Raw genomic sequence first — 17,968 nt, 5'->3', positions numbered from 1 at the left:
TATTTTATTGAAATGTCACGTATGGATGAAAGATGTAGGTCAAAGTATGGTAGTTAATCTGAGCTTGATCAAATATAATGTCTTAAGGACACTAAACTAAGATCCAAATCAAGAGAATACAACGGTAGCGGGGAGGACTGTTATTTCACAGTTGTTTATTAACTATAGTTTTATTGGTTCCCTAGACATATTTGTCTTTAATAGATGAGATTAAAAAGATTCTGGAGTCTAGAACGATTGTAGAACAAGCATAAAGGGGCTTACCTTCGTTACAACCTTTAGTTTGCTTGAGATGTTTTAGGTAAACAAACTGATGTGTGACGGGGGAAAGTGAAAATAAATGAAAAGTGCACTCACCAAACCTTGGGTTTATATTTAAATGTTTTTTCAATACATTATCTCTACGCAGAGTCAACAAAACATCAACAGTAGTTCATCTTGTAGTACCGGTTATGACCAACAGGTGGCATAATTACACTATACTGAAACCACCATTTTCTTTTTTTAAAGGAAAACTCCACCCAAAAACATGTATCTTTCAAAATACAGAACTCTGCAGCATCATATGATTCAAAATGCATCATAGGGACCAGATTACTGTATTTTGAAAGTTACATATCTTCAAAACTTGATTGAAACAAATGCCAAAAGATAGTTTTTGGGTTGTTAAAGAGTTTTCCTTTAACATTTTTATTTTATTTTTTAAGTATATATATTTTTTCAATGATCAATTGTGGTTCTTACCAGCTCTCTCTCACTACTTCAATGTCGCTCACTAGATTCTGTGCTAAACAGATCCCAAAAATCTGAAAAAGAGCACAAAGATCAGGCGGGACATCTCTACTTTTAAACGGCAACTGTGGTGATAGATCTAGTTGATTTCAGTGTTTCATGGTCAGTTTATGATCAGCAATACAGTTTGTTTAATGTCTAAATTCTATTCTTAGACAATAACCTAAGTCATCACTTAGTAGCAAGTAAAGTTTACAACCACATTCACCAGCATAGTCAGCTATGAACACAAAAAGCAGATATAAACAATGTTTCAAGACATCTTAAGAAATTGAGCATTGACACCACCCTCAAATAATAAAGAAAACCTGGCTATTTCAAGTACATTCCATTCCGACGACAAGTCAGAAGAAACATCATGTTGAAAGTATAGCCCCTTAAAGCTACATTCTGGGATTTGAAAGAACAACAAAGGGGGGTGCCCGCTATTTGTTTGGTTATATATCTGAGGGATGGGGGTCGGGAAATATAACCCCTCTCAAATTCATAGACAGGACTCTAAATGCAAGGTTTGACAGTCGATTACATCTACATGATAGTTTCAACCATATACAATTGAAGTCGGAAGTTTACATACACTTATGTTGGAGTCATTAAAACTCGTTTTTCAACCACTCCACAAATGTCTCGTAAACAAACTATAGTTTTGTCAAGTTGGTTAGGACATCTACTTTGTGCATGACACAAGTAATTTTTCCAACAATTGTTTACAGAAAGATTATTTCACTATATCACAATTCCAGTTTAAATACACGAAGTTGACTGAGCCTATAAACAGCTTGGAAAATTCCAGAAAATTATGCAATGGCTTTAGAAGCTTCTGATAGGCTAATTGACAGGTTTACCTGTGGATGTATTTCAAGGCCTACCTTCAAACTCAGTGCCTCTTTGCTTGACATCATGGGGGAAATCCAAATAAATCAGTCAAGACCTCAGAAAAAAAATTGTAGACCTCCACAAGTCTGGTTCATTCTTGGTAGCAATTTCCAAACGCCTGAAGGTACCACGTTCATCTGTACAAACAGTACGCAAGTATAAACACCATGGGACAACGCAGCCGTCACACCGCTCAGGAAGGAGACGCGTTCTGTCTCCTAGAGATGAACATACTTTGATTTGCACTTTTCGCACCAATTCCAGAACAACAGCAAAGGACCTTGTGAAGATGCTGGGGGAAACCGGTACAAAAGTATCTATATCCACAGTAAAAGGAGTCCTATATCGACATAACCTGAAACGCCGCTCAGCAAGGAAGAAGCCACTGCTCCAAAACCGCCATAAAAAAGCCAGACTACGGTTTGCAACTGCACATGGGGACAAAGATCATACTTTTTGGAGAAATGTCCTCTGGTCTGATGAAACAATAATAGAACTGTTTGGCCATAATGACCATTGTTATGTTTGGAGGAAAAAGGGGGCGGCTTGCAAGCCGAAGAACACCATCCCAACCGTGAAGCACGGGGGTGGCAGTATCACAAAATAGATGGCATCATGAGGCAAGAAAATTATGTGGATATATTGAAGCAACATCTCAAGACATCAAAAGCTTGGTCGCAAATGGGTCTTCAAAACGGACAACGACCCCAAGCATACTTCCAAAGTTGTGGCAAAATGGCTTAAGAACAACAAAGTCAAGGTATTGGAGTGGCCATCACAAAGCCCTGACCTCAATCCTATAGAAAATGTATGGCCAGAACTGAAAAAGCGTGTGCGAGCAAGGAGGCCTACAAACCTGACTCAGTTACACCAGCTCTGTCAGGAGGAATGGGCCAGAATTCACCCAACTTATTGTGGGAAGCTTGTGGAAGGCTACCCGAAACGTTTGACCCAAGTTAAACAATTTAAAGGCAATGCTACCAAATACTAATTGAGTGTATGTAAACTTCTGACCCACTGGGAATGTGACGAAATGAATAAAAGCTGAACTAAATCACTCTACTATTATTCGGACATTTCACATTCTTAAAATAAAGTTGTGATCCTAACTGACCTAAGACAGGGAATTTTTATGAGGATTAAATGTCAGGAATTGTGAAAAACGTATGTATTTGGCTAAGGTGTATGTAAACTTCCGACTTCAACTCTGTCGTTTGTTCACATTCTTCTTGTTTGTAAACAATGGAATAATGAAACCTTGGTGGGGATTCAACCTATAGAATGCTGTGGACAATGTGCCTTTTAAAGCCAATGTTACCACATACATGGAGATCGCATTCAAGGTAAACATGGCAGATGTCGGCTCAATTGGAAATTATCTTAATATGTCACGTGCTCCATAAAGCAGTTTCAGATTGAATTCCGTCCCTTATATTTTGGATTATGGTGAAGACAGACAGTTGTGCTAAACTCATGAGGCATTTACACATTAAATTATATCAATGCGTAAAATATCAAGAATTGAAATGATCATTGAACAGCTTCCCAAATCCCAGGCTGTAGCTTTAAGACCCAAATGCAATGAAAGCAGACCCAGGTAAAACCAGGGTTCATTCTCCGGTGTAATTCAGGCTTATGCATCAGACATGTGTTCCCAACCTGTAATAAAGCGATTCCTATGAAGATCCCCGCCACCACTGTCAGGTTGTCTTGAAGCCACTTCTCAAACTGAGGCACACAGCCTTTGATGTAGATAAAGGTCCTCTGCTCCGAGACCTAACACAGCAGAGACGACACAAAACAATTACCTTTAATGCTAACACTTTTCTCTTACAGTCCATAATTGAATTGGTGTTTACTCTGTTATCAAGTGTAGCTCAGTTGGTTAGAGCATGGCGCTACCACCACCACGGTCGTGGGTTAGATTCCTGCTGGGGTTACATATACAAAAAACAGTTACTATACTAGAAGTCGCTTTGGATAACTGGGTCTGCTAAATGGCACAGCTACTTTCTAGTATCGTTATATTATTATGTGAACTGTACATCAGGTTAATCACGCTTCAGTAGCCTAGATGTTAAATGTCAGCTTTTGTTAGCCACCTTATGAGTCACCTCAAGTGTTTTCGCGGGGCACTACGGGGTGAAGTTTCTCCTAGGTATAGATCTAGGATCAGCTTCCCCTCCCCCAATCCTGAATGCAAAACAGACCAAAGATCAGCGTGTAGGGGCAACTTCACCCTAACCTGCATGCCATATACAGTGAGCTCCAAAAGTATTAGGACAGTGACCCATTTTTTGTGGTTTTGAATCATGAATAATGATGACTGAAAAATGTGTCTAACTTTCTCACTCATCATTATTCACGATTCATTAAGGATTATCCGTAATCATGGTGGCATCCACATGAATGTAGAAGTGTTTAGAAACATATTCTATTACTATTTACAATAAAAGTGACTCCAAAATGACAAAATACATTATTTACCATTCATTTCTATTGGGCACAAAATGATCTGAAACACAACCAATACAAACAGCAAAGGCATCCAACAAGTTTTTAGATCACAAGCTTGATGTAATCATTGCGTGTTAGGAATAGGGGACCAAATATTACACTTTGACTACTTTAAACTTGTCACAATTAGGGCTGTGGCGGTCATAAAATGTTGTTTGCAGGTGATTGTCAAGCAAATAACTGTCGGTCTCACGGTAATTGGCCGTTAATTAACAAACACAGTAAGCATCTACTGGCTTCCACACATAGCCTACAAGCCACTGATGCAGACCAGAGGAACATCTACACTTTAAAAAGTCTACTAAATCCATGTAATATAGCCTACACCATCACAATAAATCCATTATTTATTTTAGACAGGTCTAAAGAAACATGCTATGAAGAAAATCTAGTCTGTTCCAGAAGAACAGAATAGCATACTCTGAGTTGTCCTTATGTTAGGTACTGATCTGGCTATGGCTGAGGGCTACACTAGTTCATTTAGCAGACATGATTTGCTTAGAATTCCGTGGCATTATTCTATAGAATGAAGAATACAATTGAATATAGCTGAATAAAATAGAAAGGATATTTTCTCCAAAGGATTTGAGGGAGTGTGCACATGCGGCTATTCTGTGTTGATAGGTTAATAAAGAAACAGGTACTCCTATATGCTTAATTTAGAGTTATTTATGTAACTTTAGTTGTGATACAAACGTTGAGCTATATGTTTTGATTTTTAATACATTCTAAGGCTGCATGATGTGACTCTAATGATGATTTGAAAGGCATGAGCTCTGCTTTTTTTTTTGCACAGGCTGTACAGTTGTGGCCAAAAGTTGAGAATGACACAAATATTAATTTCCACAAAGTTTGCTGCTTCAGTATCTTTAGATATTTTTGTCAAACCTTACTATGGAATACTGAAGTATAATTACAAGCATTTCATAAGTGTCAAAGGTAATTATTGACAATTACATGAAGTTGATGCAAAGAGTTCATATTTGCAGTGTTGACCCGTCTTTTTCAAGACTTCTGCAATCCACCCTGGCATGCGGTCAATTAACTTCTGGGCCACATCCTGACTGATGGCAGCCCATTCTTGCATAATCAATGCTTGGAGTTTGTCAGAATTTGTGGGGTTTGTTTGTCCACCAACCTCTTGAGGATTGACCACAAGTTCTCAATGGGATTAAGGTCTGGGGAGTTTCCTGGCCATGGACCCAAAATATCGATGTTTTGTTCCCCGAGCCACTTAGTTATCACTTTTGCCTTATGGCAAGGTGCTCCATCATGCTGGAAAAGGCATTGTTCGGCCTCCCGGGTGGCGCAGTGGTCTAGGGCACTGCATCGCAGCGCTAGCTGTGCCACCAGAGTCTCTGGGTTCGCGCCCAGGCTCTGTCGCAGCCGGCCGCGACCGGGAGGTCCGTGGGGCGAAGCACAATTGGCCTAGCGTCGTCCGGGTTAGGGAGGGTTTGGCCGGTAGGGATATCCTTGTCTCATCGCGCTCCAGCGACTCCTGTGGCGGGCCGGGCGCAGTGCGCGCTAACCAAGGGGGGCGGGTGCACAGTGTTTCCTCTGACACATTGGTGCGGCTGGCTTCCGGGTTGGAGGCGCGCTGTGTTAAGAAGCAGTGCGGCTTGGTTGGGTTGTGCTTCGGAGGACGCATGGCTTTCGACCTTCGTCTCTCCCGAGCCCGTACGGGAGTTCTAGCGATGAGACAAGATAGTAATTACTAGCGATTGGATACCACGAAAATTGGGGAGAAAAGGGGGTAAAATTTAAAAATAATAAATACATTTTAAAAAAGGCATTGTTCGTCACCAAACTGTTCCTGGATGGTTGGGAGAAGTTGCTCTCGGAAGATGTGTTGGTACCATTCTTTATTCATGGTTGTTTTCTCAGCCTACTTCCTTGGCTGAGAAGCAACCCCACACATGAATGGTCTCAGGATGCTTTACTGTTGGCATGACACAGGACTGATGGTAGCGCTCACCTTGTCTTCTCCGGACAAGCTTTTTTCCGGAAACAATTTTGCCCCAAACAATTGGAAAGGGGATTCATCAGGGAAAATGACTTTACCCCAGTCCTCAGCAGTCCAAACCCTGTACCTTCTGCAGAATATCTGATGTTTTTCCTGGAGAAAAGTGGCTTCTTTGCTGCCCTTCTTGACACCAGGCCATCCTCCAAAAGTCTTCACCTCACTGTGCGTGCAGATGCACTCACACCTGCCTGCTGCCATTCCTGAGCAAGCTCTGTACTGGTGTGCCCCGATCCTGCAGCTGAATCAACTTTAGGAGATGGTCCTGGCACTTGCTGGACTTTCTTGTCCGCCCTGAAGCCTTCTTCACAACAATTGAACCGCTCTCCTTGAAGTTCTTGATGATCCGATAAAATGGTTGATTTAGGTGCAATCTTACTGGCAGCAATATCCTTGCCTGTGAAGCCATTTTTGTGCAAAGCAATGATGACGGCACGTGCTTCCTTGCAGTTAACCATGATTGACAGTGATTCCAAGCACTACCCTCCTTTTGAAGCTTCCAGTCTGTTATTCGACCTCAATCAGCATGACAAAGTGATCTCCAGCCTTGTCCTCGTCAGCACTCACACCTGTGTTAAAGAGAGAATCACTGACATGACGTCAGCTGGTCCTTTTGTGGCAGGGATGAAATGCAGTGGAAATTATTTTTGGGGATTCAGTATATTTGTATGGCAAAGAGGGACTTTGCAATTAATTGCAATTCATCTGATCACTCTTCATAACATTCTGGAGTATATGAAAATTGCCATCATACAAACTGAGGCTGCAGACTTTGTGAAAATTTATATTTGTGTCATTCTCTAAACTTTTGGCCACGGCTGTACACACTTCATCAGTCTCTCAAAATTTAACAAGCACTTGATAATGTATCAAATTTCATGGCGGCATACTTTTTGTGTGGACATAATGACCCGTAAAAAAATACATGTCTTTTGCGACCAGTGTCTGTTGTGCCCTTGGGCTGAATATAATAATTATAATTCCCTTCTCCCGGCTGAGCACTCCGAAGCACCGCTCACTCACATGGCTACAAGTGAAGACAGACACATCGGGGACGCAACTGTCCTTATCTAATCTAATTGAAGATACTGGAAGAACTGTCCACATTTACATTTTGTCAGTCAACAAGAGAAGTAGGCCCGAACGAACAGCAAAAGCACTAGCCTATGTCAATCGACTATCCCCCATAGAACAAAAGTTGACCTATTCTATTCTGTGCGAGAAATAAATATTCCAAACATAGTCTGGGACAGTTGTGGGATGTGATAGATCCCAAATTAATACAACCACTAGCATCAACAAAAACTTTAAGTAATGACGCTGATGCAACAGATGAGAACGTTTAGCTTCAAATGTTGATAAACTATTAGAATATTTCTTCACATTATAAGCTCAGCAATGTGCACAAGGCAGTAGACTATAAGCACAAATGTTCCATTAGCGGGAAAACACCATTATCAAAAGTGACTGCAAATGTGATTATGCATGTAATGTGTATTTTTATGGTGCATGAAAGGCATGAGCCTTGCTTTGTTTTTTGTGCAGTCTGTACACACTTCATCAGTCTCTGAAGCCCTTGATAATGCCTCGAATTTTCCGGCAGCAAATATATAATTCACAAGTGATAGGCTAATATGATCATCCATCAGACTATTCTTGATTTAATCTTGTCTTCACATATATTATTTAGTATGTGTGTGAATTATATTTATTTAGAATGGACGATTATCATGCATTATCATGTCTCGAAGCAGGGGGAAAAATATATGTCATCTATGCACTTAAATAGACAGTACCGTGCAGTATCGAAAAGCCCTCACTGCTGCTCGATCATCCTATTTTTCCAACTTAATTGAGGAAAATAAGAACAATCTAAAATTTATTTTTGCTACTGTCGCAAAGCTAACTAAAAATCAGCATTCCCCAAGAGAGGACGGCTTTCACTTCAACAGTAATAAATTCATGAACTTCTTTGAGGAAAAGATCACAATCATTAGAAAGCAAATTACGGACTCCTCTTTAAATCTGAGCATTCCTCCAAAGCTCAGTTGTCCTGAGTCTGCACAACACTGCCAGGACCTAGGATCAAGGGAGACACTCAAGTGTTAACTGCCTTGTTGAGGGATAGAACGACAGATTTTTACCTTGTCAGCTCTGGGATTCGATCCAACCTTTATGGTTACTGGCCCAACGCTCTAACCACTAGGCTAACTGCCTCCCCTATTGGGAAACAGTTTTCCACGATTCCTGTTTTATTTTGAGGACTGCCTTTTGATGAAACAACCCATCCCCATGTTGTGGGAAAAACTCTGGGAGCTTGCTTCCAAGTGAACAGACTGCCATAATGATGGATTCTGGGTCTGTTTGTATCAAGTGTCTCAGAGTAGGAGTGCTGATCTAGTATCAAGTCCCCCTTTCCACGTGATGGATTCTGACTCCTAAACTTGGAATAGTGTTAATTATCAGGTATACAATTGAAATATTGAGTGCTATGTTCTAGAGGGTCTACACTAGAAGTTAAGGGTTATCTGTAGGAGGAATGTATACGGTAGAGGCAATTAAGCTTGGAATGTACTGAGTGCAGGGAAGACGATCATATGTTGGCAGGCACTGATAAGGGTGGATAGCTGTGGATTAGTGAGGAAGGGGGTCGAGGTCAGGTCACATTAAGAGAGAAGGAACAGTTTACTGACCGTATCACTTAACTTCCTGCCTAGTAATAAAGATGTCATGTTTAGAAAGAAGGAGGAGACTCCACCCAAATTGGGGTATATATATATTACCACTTGTGTGAATATTTATTTTGTCTTTTGCAGCTGTATTGACCCAATGGGTGAATACACTTGGTTTAAGCTTTACTAATTGTCTGTGAGTTTAAATAAGTTCATTTAGAAATGAACACATGTAATATTATTCCTTTTGATCTAAGAGTCAAGACAGCAGGTCTCTGAAGAACGTTTTCTCCTCTAATACTAAGGCATTGCACCGGCCTCAGTGTGTCGGCTCAACACTAATAACAGCGACTTTCGAATTAGAATATTGGAGGAGACTCTATGACAAAGTACTTCACAGCATTTCCAGGAATCTTAAATAACATTTTCTGCAATAAGAACGATTCAACTCACCGCTTTAGCTCGAATGTCGTAGCCACACTGGGTGTTAATGACATCCTCCTACAATACAAAAGAGAGGATATTTATAAACGGTATATTCACAGCATTCGCCTAATTGACTCAATACCAAACCTGCGACAAGTTTGCAAACAGTAGATAGAAATGGATGCAGGGCCTGCTAAGTGAGAGGATGGTTTAAAACTGGGGTTATTAGTGAGCTTGATATAGGCATATGTACAGTGGGGAGAACAAGTATTTGATACACTGCCGATTTTGCACGTTTTCCTACTTACAAAGCATGTAGAGGTCTGTAATTTCCAGAAAATCCAGAAAATCACATTGTATGATTTTTAAGTAATTAATTTGCATTTTATTGCATGACATAAGTATTTGATACATCAGAAAAGCAGAACTTAATATTTGGTACAGAAACCTTTGTTTGCAATTACAGAGATCATACGTTTCCTGTAGTTCTTGACAAGGTTTGCACACACTGCAGCAGGGATTTTGGCCCACTCCTCCATACAGACCTTCTCCAGATCCTTCAGGTTTCGGGGCTGTCGCTGGGCAATACGGACTTTCAGCTCTCTCTAAAGATTTTCTATTGGGTTCAGGTCTGGAGACTGGCTAGGCCACTCCAGGACCTTGAGATGCTTCTTACGGAGCCACTCCTTAGTTGCCCTGGCTGTGTGTTTTGGGTCGTTGTCATGCTGGAAGACCCAGCCACGACCCATCTTCAATGCTCTTACTGAGGGAAGGAGGTTGTTGGCCAAGATCTCGCGATACATGGCCCCATCCATCCCCCCTCAATACAGTGCAGTCGTCCCGTCCCCTTTGCAGAAAAGCATCCCCAAAGAATGATGTTTCCACCTCCATGCTTCACGGTTGGGATGGTGCTCTTGGGGTTGTACTCATCCTTCTTCTTCCTCCAAACACAGCGAGTGGAGTTTAGACCAAAAAGCTCTATTTTTGCCTCATCAGACCACATGACCTTCTCCCATTCCTCCTCTGGATCATCCAGATAGTCATTGGCAAACTTCAGACGGGCCAGGACATGCGCTGGCTTGAGCAGGGGGACCTTGCGTGCGCTGCAGGATTTTAATCCATGACGGCGTTGTAACGTTTGTCTAAGTCGTCCTCCTCATCGGACGAGGAGAGGCGAGAAGGATCGGACCAATATGCAGAGTGGTAAGTGCTCATGATGATTTATTAAAACCGAACTGAACACTGAAATACAAAAACAATAAACGATGTGCAGAAAACCGAAACAGTACCGTGTGGTGAAAAAACACTAACACGGCAACTAACACCCACCAACCAAACGTGAAACCCCAGCTGCCTAAGTATGATTCTCAATCAGGGACAACGATTGACAGCTGCCTCTGATTGAGAATCATACCAGGCCGAACCCAAAATCCCAACATAGAAAACACACATAGACAACCCACCCCAACTCACGCCCTGACCATACTAAATACATACAAAATAAGGGAAAATAAGGTCAGGAACGTGACAGGCGTATTGTGTTACTAATGGTTTTCTTTGAGACTGTGGTCCCAGCTCTCTTCAGGTCATTGACCAGGTCCTGCCGTGTAGTTCTGGGCTGATCCCTCACCTTCCTCATGATCATTGATGCCCCACGAGGTGAGATCTTGCATGGAGCCCCAGACCGAGGGTGATTGACCGTCATCTTGAACTTCTTCCATTTTCTAATAATTGTGCCAACAGTTGTTGCCTTCTCACCAAGATGCTTGCATATTGTCCTGTAACCCATCCCAGCCTTGTGCAGGTCTACAATTTTACCCCTGATGTCCTTACACAGCTCTCTGGTCTTGGCCATTGTGGAGAGGTTGGAGTCTGTTTGATTGAGTGTGTGGACAGGTGTCTTTTATACAGGTAACGAGTTCAAACAGGTGCAGTTAATACAGGTAATGAGTGGAGAACAGGAGGGCTTCTTAAAGAAAAACTAACAGGTCTGTGAGAGCCGGAATTGTTACTGGTTGGTAGGTGATCAAATACTTATGTCATGCAATAAAATGCAAATTAATTACTTAAAAATCATACAATGTGATTTTCTGTTTTAGATTCAGTCTCTCACAGTTGAAGTGTACCTATGATAAAAATTACAGACCTCTACATGCTTTGTAAGTAGGAAAACCTGCAAAATCGGCAGTGTATCAAATACTTGTTCTCCCCACTGTATATTGACCTGTATAGTGAGCCAAACCATTAGTTATTTTTCAAATATCATGGATAATGTCAAGGACTTATATTTTGTATGTGCATGTAGGCAAAGAAATGTAATTTGAAGCTACATGCCATCTGGTCTTGTTGCATGCTAAAAAAAAATGTATTTCATCATAAACATCTTCAAATAAGGCTCAGCTAGGGTTATGTAGCCTATTCGTATGCCGTTTGGCTGTAGTATGAGTGACTTCTGTGCAGCACAGGCTAGTTGTGTCCCTCCTTGTGTGTGTTGTATGAGTATGATTTATGGTGATGTGAAGTTAGCCACTGTGAAACGTTAGCCCCTTAAAAAGGGATATGAGCTAAGATAGGAACACTGCCATCTAGCCAGTGCTTTTGACAGAGAGAGATTATGACATGGCTTCTGACTAGTCACAGAGAAACAACTAGGAAGGTATTGAGCTTTAACCTACAGACTCTGCTAAGTGTGCTCGCAGGCCACTTTACTATTTCAAGTGTATTGGTATTAGAATGGAACATTTTGATAACTCTTCCAAATTAGTTTTTGCAATTGCACTAGCGAAGTACTGACTGATCAACTACAACAAAAGCTGTCTGTACCTCAGAGGATACTGGGTATAGTTCAGTGAAGTGAGAGTGGTGAGAGAACACGTACTGCCGGGTCTTTGGTGCAGCATGAAAAGGGCACTCCGCACTTCTCGCGACTTGGGTTGGAATCAGTGCAGTTGAAGTAGATGTTCAAGTTCCAGTCATCTGCCCCAAAGGCTCCACAACACTCCCACTGGAAAGGCCAAAGAGACAGAACAACATCCCGTTCAGACATCAACAACCTCTTCAAAGGGATATTCAGTGTCTTTTTTTATTTTTACCCATCTACCATTAGGTGATCTCTTTGCAAGGCATTGGAAAACCTCCCTGGTGTTTGCAGTTGAATCTGTGTTTGAAATTCACTGCTCGACTGAGGGACCTTACAGATAATTGTATGTGACTTGTTCAGCACATTTCTTGTCCTGAACTTATTTAGGTATTTCAGCTTTTAATTTTGTATTAATTTGTACAAAAAACATAATTCCACTTTGACATTATGGGGTATTGTGCGTAGGCCTGTGAAACAAAATCTCAATTGAATCCATTTTAAATTCAAGCTGTAACACAGCAAAATGTGTAAAAGGTCAAGGAGTGTGAATACTTTTTAAAGGCACTGGAGTTTTTTCTAGGTTTTCACTCTCAAAATCACACTTTAAAAAAAATTATATATAACAAAAATTGGATGTTCTAAGTCCAGTAATGCTTAAACCATATCAGGAGACCATTTTTGGATGTCTGTGAAATTTTTGATGTCTGTGAAATCTATAAAACCTATTTTTTGGAGGGTGCAGAGGAACTGATCATTTGGCTAGTGGTGTTTCTGTACTGTAGACCTATAACAATGTTAGGAGCTGATGGTGGACTATAGGAAAAGGAGGGCCGAACAGGCCCCCATTAACATCGATGGGGCTGTAGTGGAGCGGGTCGAGAGTTTCAAGTTCCTTGGTGTCCACATCACCAACTAACTTTCATGGCCCAAACACACCAAGACAGCTGTGTAGAGGGCAAGAGACTGAAAAGATTTGGCATGGGTCCCCAGATCCTCAAAAAGTTCTATAGCTGCACCATCGAGCGCATCCTGACCAGTTGCATCACCGTCTGGTATGGCAACTGCTCGGCATCTGACCATAAGGCGGCTTTGACTTTAGTTAATTTAGTAAATATTTTCTTAACTCTATTTCTTGAACTGCACTGTTGGTTAAGTAAGCATTTCACGGTAAGGTTTACACCTGTACACCTGTATTCGATGCATGTGACAAATAACATTTGATTTGAATGTAGGCCCACAGTCTATGGCAGCTCGCCCGTTAGGGAATTAGGGCCGTGCCCCACTTTTGATTGGTCCCCCAAAAATAAAAATAAAGTTATATTTTTAAATAAAAATTGATTATTATATAATTCATGGATTATGTTTTAAATTCTCATAAAGTGTAGTAAATGTTCAAAACAAGATGTTGAGCTACTCTGCACCTCAGTGACTGCCAGCAGTAGCAGCTTCGCCTCTGTGGGCGCCAGCTATTTGCCAGCTATTTTGCCAGCTATTTGCTATGAGGGGGAACTACCCCGGATTGTATTACAAAGCACCGGGTGTATCACAAAGCATGATCAATTAGTCATGATCAATTAGCCAGCTACAGTAATCTTGAGAAACAGTTTGATGTTTATGTCAGTCTTTCTAAACTAATATGAAAGTTAACTGGCTAGCGAATCATGCTTTGTGACATTGTTAGCTATCTATCCCCAGTTACATAATGTGTTTTCACTTATTGCATCTGCATGCTTTTTGCGTTCTCCCTGGTGCACTTGTTCGTTCGTGAGCTGGCTGCTCGTTCTAAATAGTACAATCTAATCTGTTTAAAAAAGCGTCAGCATGTGCAGCAGTGGTCATTCGGTTTCTGACATACAAAAGTGAAATAGGTGGATTTATACTGTTGTTCAAATGCACAGATCACTTCATACAGTATATATTTTCTAAGAAAATACCGGTAGTTAAACTTTGCATCATGTTTCTGTCATGCTGCTTTGTTGACAACTACCTCGCGCCACGGATATTCAGCCAATAAGCAGGCCGCCGCTGCCCACAGTTGAAGTCAGACGTTTACATACACCTTAGCCAAATACATTTAAACTCAGTTTTTCACAATTCCTGACATTTAATCCTAGTAAAAATTCCCTGTCTTAGGTCATTTAGGATCACCACTTTATTTTAAGAATGTGAAATGTCAGAATAATAGTAGAGAGAATTATTTATTTAAAGCTTTTATTTCTTTCATCACATTCCCAGTGGGTCAGAAGTTTACACATACAACTATTTTTTTTCTCATCAATCTACACACAATACACCATAATGACGAAGCAAAAACAGGTTTTTAGAAATGTTTTCAAATGTATTAAATAAAAAACTTTAAATGGAAGAAGTTTGGAACCACCAAGACTCTTCCTAGAGCTGACTGCCCGGCCAAACTGAGCACTCGGGGGAGACGGGCCTTGTTCAGGGAGGTGACCTTGGTCAGAGTTCCTCTGTGGAGATGGGAGAACCTTCCAGAAGGACAACCATCTCTGCAGCACTCCAACAATCAAGCCTTTATGGTCGAGTGGCCAGACAGAAGCAACTCCTCGGTAAAAAGGCACAGGACAGCCCTCTTGGAGTTTCCTAAAAGGCACCTAAAGGACTAGGACCATGAGAAACAAGGTTCTCTGGTCTGATGAAACCAAGATTGAACTCATTGGCCTGAATGCCAAGCATTACGTCTGGAGGAAACCTGGCACCATCGCTACAGTGAAGCATGGTGGTGGCAGCATCATGCTGTGGGGATGATTTTCAGAGGCAGGCCCTGGGAGACTAGTCAGGATCGAGGGAAAGATGAACAGAGCAAAGCACAGAGAGATCCTTGATGAAAACCTGTTCCAGAGCGCTCAGGACCTTAGACTGGGGCGAAGGTTAATCTTCCAACAGGACAACGACCCTAAGCACACAACCAATCAACGCAGGAGTGGCTTCGGGACAAGTCCCTGAATGTCCTTGAGTGGCCCAGCCAGAGCCCGGACTTGAACGCGATCGAACATCTCTGGAGAGACCTGAAAATAGCTGTGCAGCGACACTCCCCATCCAACCTGACAGAGCTTGAGAGGATCTGCAAAAAAGAATGGGAGAAACTCCCCAAATACAGGTGTGCCAAGCTTGTAGCGTCATACCCAAAAAGACTCATCTGTAACCGCTGCCAACGGTGCTTCAACAAAGTACTGAGTAAAAGGTCTGAATACTTATGTAAATGTGATATTTCAGTATTTTATTTTTTATAAATTAGCAAAAATGTATAAAAACCTGTTTTTGCTTTGTTATTATGGGGTATTGTGTGTAGATTGATGAGGGAATTACAATTTTTTTAATCCATTTTAGAAAAAGGCTGTAACGTAACAAAATGTGGAAAAAGTCAAGGGTTCTGAATACTTTCCAAAGGAACTGTACCTGCGTATAGCTCTCACTACACCACTGGGTGCACCAGTAAATTATTAATCTTATCACACAGAAAGACAGTTCTGAAAAGATAACTGCTCTTACGTATTCTTGGGTGAAATCTATGAGATTCTGCAGGTCAATGTCATCCCGGTACGCCCGGATGTTGTTGTTGATAAAGAAGTTGAGCTGGTCCTTGATCCAGTCCTTGAAGACGAAGGCCAAGACTCCAGCTGTCAGCTCCAGGAAGAAGATGATCCCCAGGAACACGGAGAACTGGAACAGAGCAATGTTGGCCAACACTTAATATGGGATACCCAGCGAGAAAATTGGTTCAAATTACTTATGATCAGGTGGTATACTGGTTTGCAACAGGACGTTTTGTAAATTATTTTCTATTTAAAAATGTGTGTGGCCCATCACCCCTCTTCGGAGGACAAAAATAAATAATTTTTTTTTGTTACATGTACATTCTACACACGTTTTACATATATGGCACTTTTTTCACACAAGTTACATAGCAAGAATATAGTTATTTGATATACAGTTGAAGTCACTAATTTAAGAATGTGAAATGTCAGAATAATTGTAGAGAGAATGATTTATTTCAGCTTTTATTTATTTCATCACATTCCCAGTGAGTCAGAAGTTTACATACACTCAATTAATATTTGGTAGCATTGCCTTTAAAAATGTTTTAACTTGGGTCAAATGATTCAGGTAGCCTTCCACAATAAGTTGGGTGAATTTTGGCCCATTCCTCCTGACAGAGCTGGTGTAACTGAGTCAGGTTTGTAGGCCTCCTTGCTCGCACACGCTTTTTCAGTTCTGCCCACAAATTTTCTACGGGATTGAGGTCAGGGCTTTGTGATGGCCACTCCGATTCCTTGACTTTGTTGTCCTTAAGCCATTTTGCCACAACTTTGGAAGTATGCTTGGGGTCATTGTCCATTTGGAAGATCCATTTGCGATCAAGCTTTAACTTCCTGACTGATGTCTTGAGATGTTGCTTCAATATATCCACATAATTGTCCTTCCTCATGATGCCATCTATTTTGTGAAGTGCACCAGTCCTTCCTGCAGCAAAGCACCCCCACAACATGATGCTGCCACTCCCGTGCTTCACAGTTGGGATGGTGTTCTTCGGCTTGCAAGCCTCCCCCTTTTTCCTCCAAACATAAATGGTCATTATGGCCAAACAGTTCTATTTTTGTTTCATCAGATCTTTGTCCCCATGTGCAGTTGCAAACCGTAGTCTGGCTTTTTTATGGCGGTTTTGGAGCAGTGGCTTCTTCCTTGCTGAGCAGCCTTTCAGGTTATGTCGACATAGGACTTGTTTGACTGTGGATATATACTTTTGTACCTGTTTCCTCCAGCATCTTCACAAGGTCCTTTGCAGCTGCTCTGGGATTGATTTGCACTTTTCGCCCCAAAGTACATTCGTCTCTATGAGTGGTATGACGGCTGCGTGGTCCCATGGTGTTAATACGTGCGTACTATTGTTTGTACAGATGAACGTGGTACCTTCAGGCATTTGGAAATTGCTCCCAAGGATGAACCAAACTTGTGGAGGTCTACAATTTTTTCTTTTTCTGAGGTCTTGGCTGATTTCTTTACTTGACATCATGGGAAAATCTAAAGAGGCACTGAGTTTGAAAGTAGGCCTTGAAATACATCCACTGGTACACCTCCAATTGACTCAAATTATGTCAATTAGCCTATCAGAAGTTTCTAAAGCCATGACATAATTTTCTGGAATTTTCCAAGCTGTTTAAAGGCTCAGTCAACTTAGTGTGTGTAAACTTCTGACCCACTAGAATTGTGATACAGTGAATTATACGTGAAATAATCTGTCTGTAAACAATTGCTGGAAAGATTACTTGTGTCATGCACAAAGTAGATTTCCTAATCGACTTGCCAAAACTATAGTTTGTTAACAAGAAATTTGTGGAGTGGTTGAAAAAAGAGTTTCAATGTCTCCAATCTAACTGTATGTAAACTTCCGACTTCAACTGTACATTATATCTGGATAGATTGTGTTTAAGTACTTTCGGTAAACATTATATATCGTGTTTTCAGTCATAACTATTATAGAATATGAGCTTTTAAACCCACCCCTCAGCCCATCCCACCTATCTCCGTAAACCACCCTCTTATGATTTCCATGTGCCATATATTTGTCAACTGTGCTGTTTCACATAAATTCTGAACCTTTCTAAATTGCATAGTATCTACAGATTGTAAGTTAAATATGAATATTTCCAATAAAAGTATTATTATATTGTTGACTGATTTCCTATGGCTTTCCAAATCTCCCAACAGTGCTAAACACCTTTTTAGCAACCAGAAAAACATGTCCTTTAACTGGTTGTTATCTGACTTGGATATGACATCATG

The 17,968-nt window shown here is 41.0% G+C and overlaps 1 protein-coding gene across 1 annotated transcript in view; it reads right to left on the bottom strand.

The window, feature by feature from the left end:
• The window catches only part of LOC120035078 (tetraspanin-5-like), a 30,300-nt gene that overhangs the window by 935 nt on the left and 11,397 nt on the right, over positions 1-17,968 (bottom strand). The window contains exons 4-9 of the mRNA XM_038981848.1: positions 15,677-15,847; positions 12,182-12,307; positions 9,331-9,378; positions 3,328-3,444; positions 745-806; positions 265-310 (exon numbers count right to left, since the gene is read on the bottom strand). Coding sequence (XP_038837776.1) covers positions 298-310; positions 745-806; positions 3,328-3,444; positions 9,331-9,378; positions 12,182-12,307; positions 15,677-15,847 — 537 coding nt within the window. The 3' untranslated portion in view covers positions 265-297. The remainder of the gene's footprint in view (positions 1-264; positions 311-744; positions 807-3,327; positions 3,445-9,330; positions 9,379-12,181; positions 12,308-15,676; positions 15,848-17,968) is intronic.

Source organism: Salvelinus namaycush, chromosome 42, assembly GCF_016432855.1.
Source record: "Salvelinus namaycush isolate Seneca chromosome 42, SaNama_1.0, whole genome shotgun sequence".
In the NCBI taxonomy this organism is placed as follows: Eukaryota; Metazoa; Chordata; class Actinopteri; order Salmoniformes; family Salmonidae; genus Salvelinus; species Salvelinus namaycush.
Note: the sequence above shows the minus strand (reverse complement) of the source record. Positions and strands in the feature narration are given on the sequence as shown.